Here is a 17,500-nt window from a genome sequence, read left to right as displayed (position 1 = left end):
GTTGTTGTGGGTGTAGTTGTTGTTGTGGGAGTAGTTGTAGGTTCTGGGGTTGTTGTTCGCCGATGACTGCAGTCCTAAGAACAGAACGATGACATTTTTCGTCAACAGAAAATCACTTTTGCAAACTTGTCAGATAAATCAGGTTAACTAAGCTCTTTTGAAATGTTTAATTAGAAAAAAAATGGGCTTAAAGATCTATTCAAAAAATTGAATGGATACAACTTTGATTTTTTTAAAAGTTTTTTCTGGCACAATACCTGTTTTTTTTTTTTTTTTTTTTTTTTTCTTTTTTTTTTTTTTTTTTTTTTTTTTTTTTTTTAAGAAATTTGGATTAAAAATTTGTCGAAAATTTTAATGAAAGGTCACAAATGAAAAACGAAACAAAGATTCCTCTGATCACTTGAATTAGGCAATTTAAATTAGTTGATGAATTTCCATTTTTTAAAGTTTTTGAGCTTTCCAGCCAAAGTGTCTCAGGTTTTTGTAAAATGTATAACAAATCACAACTTCACCTCTGTGTTGTCACATTTTCAACCAAAATTTCCTCAAGGGATGAGCCAATTAGAAACTAGGAATATGAAAACTTTTGAAGCCAATTTCTCACAATGGGAAGAAGTGGCTTATGCCAGTTCATCAAACTAGGGACAAAATATCCCAGACTCCCTTGTGAACTTGGACGAAATATCCCAGACTCCCTTGTGAACTTGGACGAAATATCCCAGACTCCCTTGTGAACTTGGACGAAATATCCGAGACTCCCTTGTGAACTTGGACGAAATATCCCAGACTCCCTTGTGAACTTGGACGAAATATCCGAGACTCCTTTATGATCTTGGACGAAATATTCCAGACTCCCTTGCAAACTTGGACGAAATATCCCAGACTCCCTTGTGAACTTGAACTGATTGTCCCAGACTCCATTGTGAACTTGGACGAAATATCCCAGACTCCCTTGTGAACTTGGACGAAATATCCCAGACTCCCTTGTGAACTTGGACAAAATACCCCAGACTCCCTTGTAAACTTGGACGAAATATCCCAGACTCCCTTGTGAACTTGGACGAAATATCCCGAGACAACCTTTGTGAACTTGGATGAAATATCCCAGAGCTCCCTTGTGACCTTAGGACGAAACATCCAAGACTCCCTTGTGAACTTGGACGAAATATCCCAGACTCCCTTGTGAACTTGGACGAAATATCCGAGACTCCCTTGTGAACTTGGACGAAATATCCCAGACTCCCTTGTGAACTTGGACGAAATATCCCAGACTCCCTTGTGAACTTGGACGAAATATCCCAGACTCCCTTGTGAACTTGGACGAAATATCCCAGACTCCCTTGTAATCTAGGACAAAATATACCAGACTACCTTGTGAACATGGACGAAGTATCCCAGACTCCCTTGTGAACATGGACGAAATATCCCAGACCCCTTCCCTTGGAACTTGGACTGAAAATAAATTTCCCAGACCTCCCTAGGTGAACTTGGGACGCAAATATCCCAGACTCTCCCCTTTGTGAACATGGACGAAATATCCCAGACCTCCCTTGTGAAAACTTGGATGAAATATACCCTAGACTCCCATTTGTGAAACTTGGACGAAATATCCCAGACTCCCTGTTTGAAAACAAAAACGAGGACGAAATATCCCAGACTCCCTTGTGAACTTGGAGGACGAAAATATCCCAGAACTCCCTTGTGCACTTGGACGAAATATCCCAGACTCCCTTGTGAACTTGGACGAAATATCCCCGACTCCCTTGTGAACTTGGACGAAATATCCCAGACTCCCTTGTGAACTTGGATGAAATATCCCAGACTCCCTTGTGAACTTGGACGAAATATCCCAGACTCCCTTGTTGAACTTGGACGAAATCATCCCAGACACCCTTCAACTTTGGAAACGTCGGAAATGAAAATCCCAGAACTGCCTTGTGAACTTAGGACGAAATATCCCAGACTCCCTTGTTGGAACTTGGACGAAAAAAATATCACAGACTCCCTTGTGGGAACATGGACGAAATATCCCAGACTCCCATTGTTTTAAATCTAGGACAAAATAAAATTACCAGACTTACCTCCTTGGGAACTTTGACGAAATAAAATCCGAAACACCCGCCCTTTGTGATCACTTGGACGGAAATAATCCGGAGACCCCCTTGTGAACTTGAACTGATTGTCCCAGACTCCATTGTGAACTTGGACGAAATATCCCAGACCTCCCTTTGTGCAACTTTGGACGAAAATAATCCCAGACTTACCGTTTGTGCCACAACTTGGACAAAATACCCCAGAACTCCCTTGTCAAACTTGGACGAAATATCCGAGACTCCTCCCTTGTGAACTTTGGCCGGAAATATCCCCAGACTCCCTTATTGAACTTGGATGGAAATAAATCATCCAGACATCCCTTGGTGAACTTGGACGCAATAAATTCCCCAGACTACCCTTGTGAACTTGGACGAAATATCCCCAGACTCCCTTGTGAACTTGGATGAAATATACCGAGACTCCCTTGTGAAACTTGGACCCGAAATATCCCATCCCGACTCCCTTGTGAACTTGGACGAAAATTATCCCAGACGCCCTTGTGAACTTGGACGCATAAAACTATCCCAGGACTCCCTTGTTGAACATGGACGAAATATCCCAGACGCCCTTGTAATATAAGGACAAAATATAAAAAACCCAGACTACCTTGTGCACAAAATGGACCCGATAAGATTCCCAGGACTCCCTTGTGAACATGGACGAATAAATTCCCAGGACTCCCTTGTGGAAACATGGACGAAAATATCCCAGACTTCCCTTGTGAACTTGGACCGAAAATATCCCAGACTCCCTATTGTGAACTTGGACAGAAATATCCCAGACATCCCCTTGTGAACATGAGCGGAAAATATCCCAGAACTCCCTTGTGAACTTGGATGAAATATCCCAGACTCCCTTGTGAACTTGGACTGAAATATCCCAGAACTCCCCTTGTGAACTAGGACGAAATATCCCAGACTCCCTTGTGAACTTGGAAGACGAAATATCCCAGACTCCCCTTGGTGAAATTGGAGCTGTGGAGAAACGAATATCCCAGGACTCCCCTTGTGAAACTTGAACGAAAGCTTATCCCAGACTCCCCCGTGTGAACTTTGGACCGGAAATATCCCAGACTCCCTTGTGGTTTTTCAACTTGGATGAAATATCCCATAACTCCCTTGTGGACCTTGGATGAGGAACAACGAAAATATCCCAGACTCCCTTGTGAACTTGGACGAAATATCCCAGACTCCCTTGGGAACTTGGACGAAATAGCCCAGAACTCCTTGTGAACTTGGACGAAATAATCCACAGACTCCCTTGTGAACTTGGACCGAAATAAAATCCCATGACTTCCCCTTGAACAAGTCGGACGAAATATCCCAGACTAACCCTTGTAATCTAGGACAAAATATACCACGACTACCTTGGGAACTTTGACGAAATATCCCGAGGACGCCCTTGTTTGATCTGGACGAAATCACCGAGGACTTCCCTTGTGAACCTTGGATGAAATTATCCCGAGACTCCCTTGTGAACTTGGACGGAAATAGCCCAGGACTCCCTGTTGGAAACTTGGACGAATAGCCCAGACTCCCTTGTGAAACTTGGACGAAATATCCCAGACTCCCGTTGTGAACATGGACGAAAATATCCCAACACTTCCCTGTTTAAATCTAGGACAAAATTATACCAGACTACCTTTGTGAACATGGACGAAGTAGCCCAGACTCCCTTGTGAACAATGGACGAAATAAAATCCCAGACTCCATTATGAACTTGGAACGAAATATCCCAGACTCCCTTGTGAACTTGGGATGGAAACTATCCCAGACTCCCCTTGTCGAACTTCGGTACGAAAATATCCCAGACTCCCTTATGAACTAGACAAATATCCAGACTCCCTTGTAATCTTGGACGAAAATATCCCGACCTATGCTTGTTAACTGGACGAAATATCCGAGACTCCCTTGTATCTTGGACGAAATATCCCAGGACTCCCTTGTTATCTTGGACGAAAATATCCCAGACTCCCTTGTGAGCTGGATGAAATATCCCAGGACTCCCTTGTGAACTTGGTACGAAATATCCCCAGACTCCCTGTGAACTTGACGAAATATCCCAGGACTACCTTATGAACTTGGACAAATATCTACGCAGACTCCCTTGTAAACTTGGCACGAAATACCCAGAATCTCTTGTGAACTTGGACGAAATATCCGAGACTTACTTTATTGGATCTTCGGGACGAAATATTCCAGACTTCCCTCGCCCAAACTGGACGAAAATATCCGGAGACCCCCTTTGTGAACCTTGGAAAGGGAAATATCCCAGAACTCCCCTGTGAACTTGAACCCTGATTGTCCCAATACTCCCATTGTGAAACCTTGGACGAAATATCCCAGATCCCAATGAACTTTGGACAAAATACCCAGACTCCCGTTGTTGGAACTTGGACAAAATATCCCACAACTCCTTTTGGTAAACTGGAAAAATATCCAGGACTCCATTGTGAACTTGGACCCGAAATATTCCCAGGACTTCCCTTGGAACTTGGACGAAATAAATTCCCAGACTCCCTTGTGAACTTGGACGAAATATTCCCAGGACCTCCTTGTTGAACATAGACGAAATTATCCCAAGCTCCTTGGTAATCTAGGACAAAATTATACCAGACTCCCATTGTTGAACTTTGAACGAAATATTCCGAGACTCCTTATGAAACTTGGACAAAATCCCTAGACTCCCTTGTAATCTGGGACGAAATATCCCAGAATCTCTTGTGAACTTGGACGAAATATCCCGAGACTACCCTTGTTAATTTGGGACGAAATATCCAGGACTCCCTTGTGAAAATTTTGGACGAAATATCCAGACTACCTTGTGAACTTGGACGGGCAATATCCCAGACTCCCTTGTGATCTGTGACGAAATAGCCCAGACCTCCCTTTGAACTTGGACGAATATCCCAGACTCCCTTGTGCCTGGACAAATCCCCAGACTCCTTTGTATCTAGGACAAATATACAGACTACATTGTGAACATGGACGAAGTATCCCAGACTCCCTTGTGAACTGGACGAATAAATTCCGACTCATTATTGAACTTGGACGAAATATCCCAGACTCCTGTACCTTGGATTTTGAATATCCAGAACGCCCTTGTGACTTGGACGAATAAATCCCAGACTCCCTTATAACTTATACAATCTCCCAGACTCCCTTTTGTCATCCTTGGAAGAAATATTCCCAGGACTCTCTTGTTAACTTGGACGAAATATCCCGAGGACTCTCCCTTGTGATCTTTGGATCGCAAATAGCCCCCAACTTTCCCTTTTGTTATCTTGGACGAAATATCCCAACACCCTTGGTGAAGCTTGGACGAAATAATCCCATACTCCCTTGTGAAACTTGGAACGAAGCACCCCCACACCTTGTGAACCCTTTGTTGGAACAATATTTCCAGGACTACCTTTAACTTGGACAATATCCCAAGACCCCTTCCCTTGTAACTTGGACCAGAAAAATATCCGAATCTCCCTTTGTGAACGTGGACGAAATATCCCAGACCTCCCTTGTGAACTTGGAGAATATCCCAGAGCCTTGTGAACTTGGCGAAATATCCCAGACTCATTGTGAACTTGACGAAAACCCAGACTCCCTTGTGAAACTGTCGGACGAAAGAATCCCAGACGCCCTTGTGATCTTGGACGAACACAGTCACAGACTCCTCTGTGAACTTGGACGAAACATCCTAGACTCCCTTGTGAACTTGGATGAAATATCCCAGACCCCTTGTGTAGAACTTGGAGAAATATCCGAGACTCCCTGGGAACTTGACGAAATATCCCAGACTCCCTTGTGAAACTTAGCGGAAATATCCCAGACTCCCTTGGAACTTGGACGAAATATCCCAGACTTCCCTTGTGAACATGGACGAAATATCCCTAGACTCCCTTGTAATCAGGACAAAAATATACCAGATACCTTGTGAAAATGGACGAAGTACCAGACTCCCTGTGAACATGGACGAAAATATCGAGACTCCCTGTGACTTGGACGAATACCCAGGACTCCCTTGTGATCTTGACGAAAATATCCCAGACTCCCTGTGGAACTGGATGAAATATCCCAGACTCCCTTGTGAACTGGACGAAATATCCCAGACTCCTTGTGAACATGGACGAAAGATCCCAGACTCCCTTGTGAACTTGGACGAAATATCCAGACTCCCTTGGAACTTCGAATGAAATATCCAGGATCATCTTGTGACCTATGGACGAAAACACCCAGACTCCATTGTGAACTTGGATGAAATATTCCCAAACTCCTTGGACTGGGACGAAATATCCCCCCCCCAGACGCCCTTGTGAACAGGACGAAATATCCCGACTCCCTTGTGACTTGGGACGAAATATCCCAGACTCCCTGTGAACTTGGACGAAATATCCAGGACTCCCTTGTGAACTGAACGAAATATTCCCAGACTCCCTTGAACTTGGAACGAAATATCCCAGACTCCTTTGTGAACTTGATGAAATATCCCAGACTTCCTTGGACCTGACGAAATATCCAGACTCCCTGTGAACTTGGACGACATATCCCAGACTCCCTTGGGAACTTGGACGAAATATCCAGACTCCAGTGACTGGACGAAATATCCCCAGATCCCTTGTAAACTGACGAAATTCCCAGACTCCCTTGGAACATGGACGAAATACCCAGGACTCCTTGTAATCTAGGACAAAATATACAGACTACCTTGGGAACTTTGACGAAACTCACCAGACTCCCTTGTGATCTTGGACGAAATATTCGAGACTCCCTTGTGAACTTGGATGAATATCCTAGACTCCCTAGTGAACTTGGAGAAATATCCCAGACATCCCTTGTGAACTTGGAACGAAATATCCAAGACTTCCACTTGTGAACTTGACGAAATATCCCAGACTCCCTTGTGAACATGGATGAAATATCCCAGACTCCCTTGTAATCTAGGACAAAATAATACCAGACACCTGGGAACTTTTGACGAAATATCCGAGACTCCCTTGTGATCTTTCCCCCTCAAATATCCGAGACTCCTTGTGAACTTGGATGAAATATCGAGACTCCCTTGTGAACTTGGACGAAATATCCAGACTCCCTTGTGATCTGTGACGAAAATCATCCAGACTCCCTTGTGAACTTGAGACGAAAATATCCCAGACTCCTTGTGAACATGGATCGAAATCTCCAGACTCCTTTGTAATCCAGGACAAATATACCAGACGTCCTTTTGAACATGGACGAACGTATCCCAGGAATCCCTTGTGGAAACATCATGGACGACATATTCCAGAACTCCATTATTGAACTGGAACGAAATTTTAATCCCAGACTCCCTTGTTGAACTTGGATTGAAATATCCCAGACTCCCCTTGCTGAAACTTGGACGAAAAAATCCCAGACTACCTTAATGAATTAGGCAAACCCAAGAAACTCCCCTTTGTAATCTTGGAACGAAATAATCCCAGACTCTCCCTTGTTAACTGGACGAAATATCCCGAGACTCCCTTAGATTCGGAACGAAATATTCCCAGAACTCCCTTGTATCTTGGACGAAATATCCCAGGACTCCCTTGTGAGCTTGGATGAAATATCCCAGACCCCTGTTTTGAACTTGGACGAAAGAAATCCAGACTCCCTTGTGAACTTGGGACCCGGAAAATTCCAGACTAACCTTATTGGTAACTTGGAAAATAAAATCCCCAAAGACTCCCTGTAAACTATTGGGACCGAAATATCCCAGAATCTATTGTTGGAACTGGCCCGAGAAAATATCCCCGAGACTACCCTTTTGATAAATCTTGGGACGAAAATATTCCCAGACTCCACGCAAACCCTTGGACGAAATATCAAGACCCCTTGTTGGAACTTGGAAGAAATATCCCAGACCTCCCTTGTGAAACTGAACCTTGATTGTCACATACTCCATTTGTTGAACTTTGGGACGGAAATATCCAGACTCCCATAAATGAAACTGGACAACAACCCCAGACTCCCGTTGTGGAAACTTGGACAAAAATATCCACACTCCTTGTAAATTGACAAAATATCCAGACTCCCTTGTGAACCCTTGGAAGAAATATCCCAGACTAACCTTGTGAACTTGGACGACAAATATTCCCAGACTCCCTTGTGAATTTGACGAAATATCCCAGACTCCCTTGTGAACAGGCGACGGAAATATCCCAGAAAACCCCTTGTTAATCTAGGACAAAAAATACCAGACTTACCTTGCGAACTTTGACGACGAAATAATCCGAGACTCCCTTATTGAACTTTTGTTTTTGGATGTTTGTTTTGTTTTGTGTTTGTTGTGTTTATTTGTTGGTTGTGTTTTTTAAGTTTGTGGTTTGTGTGCTTCTGTTTTTTCGGTTGTGTTTTTGTTCCTGTTGTTTGTTGGTTTTTTTTTATTTGTCTTTGTGGTGGTTTTTTTTTTGTAAATTTTGGGTTTGTTTTTTTGTTTTGGTTTTTTTGTTTTTTGGCTGTGTGTGTTATTGGACCCAAATATCCCCGGACTCCCTTTGTTAATCCTTGCGACGAAATCATCCCAGAATCGCTTGTGAACTTGTACGAAAAGAAATTCCCAGGATCCCTTCCCGTGATCTTTGGACCGAAATATCCCAGAACTCCCCTTGTGCATTTTGGTACCGACGAAACATATCCCCAGGACTCCCTTGTTGAGCTTGGATGAAATAAAATCCCAGGGGACTCCCATTGTGGAACTTGGACGAAATTATCCCAGACTCCCCTTGTGAAACTAGGGAACGGAAATATCCCCAGACTCCCTTGGTGAACTGGACAAAATACTTCCAGACTCCCTTGTAAACTTGGAACGAAAATATCCCAGACTACTTTCGTGAACTTGAACTGATTGTCCCACCCAGACACCATTGTTGAACTTGGACGAAAACTTATACCAGTCATTCCCTTATGGAACTTTGGACGAAATATCACCCATATCCTTTCCTTTGTGAACTAGATTGAAATGTTGAAAAATCCGAGACTCCCTTGTGAACTTGGGACGAATATCCATGATCTGTCTTATTGGAACTTGAACTGATTGCTTCCAGACTACCATTGTTGAAACTTGGACGGAACTGATGGGTTCCAGACTCCATTGTGAAATTTGGACGAAATATTCCCAGAGCCCTTGTGGATATGGGGACGAAATAAATATCCCAGGACTACCTCCCTTGGATCTTGGACGAAATCTCCCAGACTCCCTTGGCCCTTTGTGATCTTTTTTTTTGGACGGAATAAATATCCCAGACTCCCTTGTGATATTGGACACGAAACATTATCCCAGGAGCCCTAGGGACCCCTTGTGGATCTTGGATGAAAAATATCCCCAAACTTCCTTTTGATTCTTGGACGAAATATCCCCGTTTTCCCTTGTGATTTTGGACGAAATATCACCCAGACTCCCTTGTGAGCTTGGATTTGAAAATTATCCCAGAACTCCCTTTGTGGAAACTTGGAATGAAATTATTCCAGACTCCCTTGTGGAACTTGGACGGAAATCGAAATATCCCAGGAACTCCCTTGTTTGTGAACTAGGACGAAATATTCCCAGCACTACCCTTGTGAACTTGAACTGCATTGTCCCAGACCCATTCAAGGAACCTTGGACGGAAAATTCCCAGGACTCCCTTGTGAATCTTGGACGAAATATCCAGGGACCCAGACTCCCTTGTGGAACTTGCGGAACAAAAATATTCCAGGACTCCCTGGTTGTAAAACTTGGACGAAAAATATCCCAGACTCCCTTGTCGAACTCTTGAAACTGATTGGTTGTCCCAGACTCCATTGTGAACTTGGACGAAATTATACCTAGTATACCTTATGAACTTGGACGACAAAATATTCCCCATTACTCCTGTTTGTGAACTAGATTGAAATATCCGAGAGACTCCCTTGTGAACTTGGTAACGAAATATCCATGACTGGTCTTGTGAACTTGAACTGTATTGTTCCCAGACTTCCATTTGGGAACTTGGACGGAACTGATTTGTTCCAGACTCCATTGTGAAATCCTGGATCGCCGAAAATATCCCAGGATCCTCCCTTCCAGTGGATCTTGGACGAAATATCACCCAGTACTCCCTTGTGATCTTGGCGGACGACAAAATCTACCCAGACTCACCCTTGTGCTCTTGGACAGAAAATATCCCAGACTCCCTTGTATCTTGGACGAATATCCTAGGACGTCCCTTGTGATCTTTGGACATAAATATCCCAACTTCCTTTTTGATCTTGGACGAATATCCCCGACTCCTTGTGAACCTTGGACCAAATATCCAGACTCCCTGTGACTTGACGAAACCCCCAGACTCCCTGTGAACTTGGACGAAACTCCAGACTCCCTTTGAACTTGGACGAAACTCCCAGACTCCTTGTGATTTGGACAAACATCCCGACTCCCTTGTGAACTTGGGACGAAATATCCAGACTCCCTTGGACTTGACCGAAATTTTCCCGACTCCTTGTGAACTTGGACCGGAAATATCCCAGACTCCCTTGTGACTTGGACCCGAAGCACCCCACCCCCAACATACATACAGACCCCTTGTGAACTTTGGAACGAAATATCCAGACTCCCTTGTTGACTTGGAAGAAATATCCCTAACCTCCTTGTTGGAACTTGGAAACGAATATCCCCAGACTCCTTGTGAACTTGGACGAACCCATTTCCCAGAACTCCTTGGGAACTGGAAACGAAATATCCCAGACTCCCTTGTGAATCTTGGACGGACTCCCAGAAACTCCCTTGTGACCTTGGAACGAAACCCATCCTGACTCCCTTTGAACCTTGGACGAAATTCCCAGACTCCCTTGTTTTGACTTGGAAACGAAATATCCCGAGACTCCCTTGTTGACTTGGACGAAATATAAAAAAACAAAAAAAAAAAAAAAAAACTCCTTAGAAACTCCCTTGTGAACTTGGACGAAAATTCCAGACTCCTGTGCAACTTGGACGAAACATCCCAGACTACCTTGTGAACTTGGACGAATATCCCGACTCCCTTGTGGAATACTTGGACCGAAATATCCTGACTCCCTTGTGAACTTGGACGAAATATCTCAATACCTCCCTTGTGAAATTGGACGGAACATCCCAGACTCCCTTGTGAACTTGGACGAAAATATGCCCAACTCCCTTGTGATCTTGGACGAATATCCCAGACTCCCTTGAACTTGCACGAAAATATCCCAGACCTCCCTTGTGAACTTGGGACGAAACCATCCCAGACTCCCATGGAACTTGGACTAAAACATCCTAGAACTTCCTTGTGAGCTTGGATGAAAATATCCCAGACTCGCCTTGTGAACTTGGACGAAATATCCCAGACTCCCTTGTGAACTTGGCACGAAATATCCCAGACTCCTTTGTGAACTTGGACCGAAATTCCAGACTCGGGGACCAGCCCCTCCGTGAGACTTGGACGAAACATCCAGACTCCTCTTGTGAACTTGGACGAAATAGCCCAGACTCCCTTGTGATCTTGGACGAAACATCACAGACTGAGACCCTTGTGAACTTGGACGCAAACATCCTAGACTCCCTTGTGAACTTGGAATGACATATCCCAGACTCCCTGTGAACTTGGGACGAAATATCGAGATCCCTTGTGAAACTTGGACGAAATATCCCAGACTCCCCTTGTAACTTGGACGAAATATACCCAGACTCCCTTGTGAACTTACCGAAATACCCAGACTCCCCTTGTGAACATTGGACGGAAATAGCCCAGAAACTCCCTTTAATCTAGGACCCAAAATTGCCAGACCTACCCTTGTTGAACAGACGAAGTATCCCGAGAACTCCCTTGTGAAAATGTTACGGACAGTAAAATCCGATACCTACCGTGTGAACTTGGACTAAATATCCCAGACTCCCTTGTTGGAATCTTGGACAAATATCCCATAACTCCTTTTGGGAACCCTTGGATTAAATATCCCAGACTCCCTTGTGAACTTGGACCCGAAATATCCCAGCCCCTTGTCAACATGGACGAAATAAATCCCAGACGTCCCTTGTTGGGGAAAAAAACCCCTTGGGGAATGGAAATTAAAAAATTCCCAGGGGACTTCCCCTTGTTGGAACTTGGGGGGGGGACCCGGAAATTAATTCCCAGGACCCGCCCTTGGGGTGACCATGGAAACTTAAAATATTCCCATACTCCCTTGGGGTGGACCCCTTGGGGACGAAATATCCCCAGGAACCTTCCCTTGTTGACAACCTTGGATGAAAATTAAAAAATTTCCCAAGGGGGGGGACCCCTTTTCCCTTCTTAACCCTTTGTTAAACGAAACAACCCCAAAAAGGACCCTTTTCCCTTGGTGGAACCCTTGGATGGGAAATATTTTCCCGGGGGGGACTCCCTTGTTGGAACCTTGGACCCGAAATTATCCAATTGGAATCCCTTGTTGGAACTAAGGACGGGAAATAAAAAATTATCCAAGAAACCCCTCCCTTGTACCCCCTTGGCCGGGAATAAAAATTCCCAGAAACTTCCCTTGTGAAACTTGGACGAAATATCCCAGACTCCCTTTGTGACTTGAACGAAAATTATCCCCCCAGGACTGGGCCCCTTGGGGGTGGGGAACCCTTGGGGACCGAAAAATTAATTCCCCCCCCCCCCCCCCCCCCCCACCCTTCTTGTGGGGGGGGAAACCCTTGGATTTGAAATATCCCAGGGGCTCCCTTGTGGACTTGGGACTATCCACTCCCCTTGTGAAAAACTGGGACGAAATATCCCAGACTCCCTTGAACTTGGACGAAATAATCCCAAAGCCCCACTCCCATATGAACTTGGGACGAAATATCCCAGACCCCCCCTTCCCTTGGTGACTTGGGCGAAATATCCGCAGACTCCCTTGTGAACAGTGGAAACTGAAATTTATCCCCCGGGAACTCCCCTTTGTAAAAATTCTAGACAAAAATATACCAGACTATCTTGGGAACCGATTTTGACGAAAAATCCGGAGGGGGGGTGGGGACCTCCCCTCGTGATCTTGGGACGGAAAAATTTATCCGGAAGACCATCCCCTTGTGAAAAAACTTGGATGGAAAAAAATTATCGAGGGTGGGAATCCATTGTGAACCTGGACGAAATATCCCAGACTCCCTTGTGAAAACTTGGGGGGGTGCACGGAAAGTTATCCCCAGGGTACGACCTTGTGAAAACTTGGGGGGGAACGAAAATATCCCAGACTCCCCTTTGTGGGAAAAAGACAGTTGGGACGGAAAAAAATATCCCAAGTGGGACTACCCTTTGTAAATCTTAGGGGTACAAAAATATACCAGGGGACTAAACCTTGGGAACTTTGACGAAATAATCCGAGGGGATCTCCATGTTGATCTTGGGGGAACGAAATATCCCGAGGGACTCCATTGTGAAACCTTGGATGAAAAATATCCCAAGACCTCCCTTGTGAAACTGGGGGAGGGGGGGACGACAAAATATTATCCCCAGGTGACTCCCCTTGGTTGAACTGGGGACGGAAAATCCAGGGGGAAACTCCCCTTGTGAACTTTGGGGGGGGACGGGAAAGATATGCCCAGGAACTCCCTTCGTTTTGGGGAAAACCATGGACGGGAAACATTCCCCAAAGGGGGAACTCCCTTGTGAATCTTAGGACCAAAAATATTATACCAGGACTACTATGTGAAACATGGGGGACGGAAGTATCCCAGACTTTCCTTGTTTGGGAACCATGGGGGACGGGAAATATCCAGAAAACTCCCCATTATGTGGAAAACTTTGGGGGACGAAAATATTCCAGGGGGGGGACTCCCTGTGGACTTGGATGGAAAATAAAAAATCCCAGTGAACTCCCTTGTGAACTTGGACGAAAAATATCCCATGGGACTCCCCCTTCATGAAAAACTTAGGGGGGACAAATATCCCAAGACTTCCCTTGTAAATCCTTGGGGACGGGGAAATATCCCAGGACTCTTCCTTTGTTAAAAAACTGGGGCGAAATATCCCCGAGGGGGATACCTAGTTTGATTCTTGGGGGGGGGGGACGGGGAAAAAATAATTCCCAGGGGCCCCCCTTTTTAATCTTGGGGGTGCACGAAAATAAAATCTCCAGGGGAAAATCCCTTGTGAGCTGGATGAAAAATATTCCCAGGGGGGGGCACTCCCTTTGCTGAACTGGGTGGGGAACGAAAAATCCCCCAGGGTGGGACTCCCTTGGTGAAAAAACTGGGGAGGAAAAAATTCCCCAGACTTTACCTTATGACCACTTGGGGGACAAAAATATTTCCCCAGGGGGGAACTTCCCTTGTAAAACCTTGGGGGGGGGTACCGAAATTATCCCGGATATCTCTTGTTGGGATAAACCTTGGGGGGGGGGACGAAAATACAAGCCGAGGTACTACTTTATTTGATCTTTTTTTTTTTTTTGGAACCGGAAAAAAATATTTTCCAAGGGGGGTAACTCCCCTCGCAACTTGGGGGACGAAAATATTCCGAGGGGGGAACCCCCCTTTGTTGGAAAAAACTGGAAGGAAAAATATTCCCCCAGTGACTCCCTTGTTGGAACCTTGGAACCTGGATTGTTACCCCATTACTCACATTGTTTGGAAACACTTGGGGGACGACACAACATATCCCAGACTTCCCCTATGAAAAAAAAACCTTGGGACAAAAAATACCCCATGGGGGGGGGGGACATCCGGGTTGTGAACTTGGGACACAAAAACATCCCACACTCCCTTGTTAAAAAACTGGGAAAAAAAATATCCCAGGGGAACTCCCTTGTAAAACTTGGGGGGGGGTGACCGAAATATCCCAGGGACTCCTGGTTGAACATGGGGGACGAAAAAAAATATCCCCCAGGACTCCCTTGTGGGGGAACTTGGGGTACCCGAAAAATATCCCAGGTGGATCTCCCTTGTTGAAAAAACATGGGACGGAAGATATCCCCAGACCCCCTGTTTTTAAATCTTAGGAATAAAATTATACCAGGGACTACCCTTGTGAATTTGGACGACAAAATATTCCGAGGACAAAATTCCCTTGATGGAAACCTGGACCCAAAATATTCCCAGACCCTCCCCTTGTTAAATCCCTTGGTTGGGGGGACGAAAATATCCCAGAATCCTCTTGGTGGGTGAAAATTGCACGAAAATATCCCAGTGGGACTTCCCCTTGTTGATCTTTGGGGACCTTCGGAAAATTCCCAGGGAAAATCTCAACCCTTGTTGGATTTTGGACGAAATTAAATACCAAGGGACTCCCCTTGTTGAGCCTTGGATGAAATATCCCCAAGATTCCCCTTTCCCGTTTGTTGAACCTTGGGGACGGAAAATATCCCAAGACTCCCTTGTTGACAACCCTTAGGACGAAATTATGCCCCAGGGAACTCCCGTGTTGGAACTTGAAACTGATTGTTCCCCAGGGGACTCCCCCATTGTGAAACAAAACCCTTGGACGGAAAAAAAATTCCCACAGGAACTTCCCCTTGTTGGAAAAATTCCCTTGGGGACGGTAAAAAATTCCCCATACTCCCTTTGTTTGAAACTTGGGGGACCAAAAAATTCTTTAGGGGGACTCCCATTGTAAACCTTGGGGGGGGGACAAAAAATCCCCAGGGAACTCCCTTGTGGAAATTTTCTTTTTTTGAACCTGATTGTTTCCCAGGGGACTACCCCATTGTTGAACTTGGTGGAACGAAAAATATACCAGTCTTCCCTTTATGAACTTGGGTAACGAAAAGCCCCCATACTCTTGGTGACAACTAGATTTGAAATAATTCCCCAGGGGGGGAACTTCCCTTGTTGAACTGGAGGGGGAAAATATCCCTGACTGTCTTGTGAACACTTGACACTGGGGATTGTTTTCCAAGCACACCCCCTCCATTTGTGAAAACTTGAGGGACGGAACAAATGAATTGGTTCTTGGGAACCCATTTGTTGGGGGAATTTGCATCTCCCGGAAATATCCCAGACTCCCCTTGGTGAATTGTCCTTGGGAACGGAAAATAAATTCCCAGAAACTTCCTTGTTGATTTCTTGGGTGGAAACCGATAAAATTATTCCCCCAGGACGTCCACCCTTTGGTTGATCTTGGAAACGAAAAATTGGACCCAGACCCAAACCCGGGTTTTTTTATCCCCTGGGGGGGAAACCGAAATTATTCCCGGGGACTTTCCCTGTTGTGAATCTTTTGGGACGAACATATCCCACTCCCTTTTTGGGTTGGGAACTTACAAATAAAATACCCCGGAACTCCCTTGTGGGAACTTGGGGGGACGAAAATCCCAGGGGACTTCCCCTGAAACGGACGAAAAACACCCCCGGGGGGGACTTTCCCTTGGGAAACTTTGGACGAAAAACCAATAGGGGGAGGGGGGGGGGACTTTCCCTTGTGGATTCTTGGACCGGAAATTTATCCGGGGGGGGAGGGGGGAAACTCCCTTGTGGGAACTTGGAAAATCAAAATCCCAAGGGGACTCCCTTGTTGAACCTTGGACGAAAATTATCCCAGGACCTCCCTTTGTGAAAACTTGGGACGAAAAATATTCCCAGGAACTCCCTATTGGAACTTGGGGAAAGGGGAAATATCCCCAGAACTCCCTTTGGTGGAACTTGGGACCGAAAAAAAACAAAATCCCCAGGGGGGGAACTCCCTTTGTTAACCTTGGGGGACCCAAAATATCCCAGAAACCCTCCTTGTGAAAACATGGGGGGGGGGGGGGGGACGGGGGAAAAAATTACCCCGGGACTCCCTTGTGAAAACAAATGGGACGGAAATATCCCAGAACCCCTTATTAAGAAATTGGAACGAAAAACACCCAGAATCCCATTGTTGGAACTTGGAAATAAATCCCCAAGGGGGGACTCCCTTGTTGAACTTGGGGAACGGGGGAAAACTTACCCAGGGCTCACCTTATGGAACTTAGAAAACAAAACATCCCAGGGGGACCTCCCTTGTAACTTGGGGAAACGGAAAAATATCCCAGGGACTCCCTTATTGAAAGAACCTTGGGGAAGAAAATAATTTCCGAAGGGGGAACTCCCTTGTGAAAATTGGACGAAAAAAAACATTCCCAGGGGGAATTTTTCCCCTTGTTAACTTGGACGGGGGGAAAATAATCCCAGAACTCCCCCTTGTGAACTTGGACGGGAAAATATCCCCAGGGACGCCCTTGTTGAACCTTTGGGGGCGACAAATATTCCCCCAGGAACGCCCTTGTGGAAAAACTTCGGACCGAATATCCCAAGGACCTCCCTTTATGAAATTGGAACAAACATCCCAGGGGAACCTCCCTTGGGGAAACTTTGGAAAAAATATTCCCCCCAGGGGGGAACTCCCTTGTTGGGAAACTTGGACGAAAAAAACCATCCCGGACATCCTTTATGATCTTGGAGGAAATAAACCAAGACTCCCCTTGCAAACTTGGACGGA

General features: G+C 45.3%; 1 protein-coding gene across 1 annotated transcript in view; it reads right to left on the bottom strand.

Annotated features, from left to right (window-relative positions):
• LOC135213665 (acidic mammalian chitinase-like) overlaps positions 1-17,500 on the bottom strand; it is a 40,505-nt gene that overhangs the window by 7,658 nt on the left and 15,347 nt on the right. The window contains exon 9 of the mRNA XM_064247725.1: positions 1-74. This exon is cut by the window's left edge and continues 289 nt beyond it. Within this exon, the coding sequence (XP_064103795.1) occupies positions 1-74 (74 nt within the window). The remainder of the gene's footprint in view (positions 75-17,500) is intronic.

The sequence above is a fragment of the Macrobrachium nipponense genome, chromosome 43 (genome assembly GCF_015104395.2).
Source record: "Macrobrachium nipponense isolate FS-2020 chromosome 43, ASM1510439v2, whole genome shotgun sequence".
NCBI lineage: Eukaryota > Metazoa > Arthropoda > Malacostraca > Decapoda > Palaemonidae > Macrobrachium > Macrobrachium nipponense.
The sequence above is the reverse complement of the archived record's forward strand: the minus strand, read 5'-3'. Positions and strand labels throughout refer to the sequence as shown.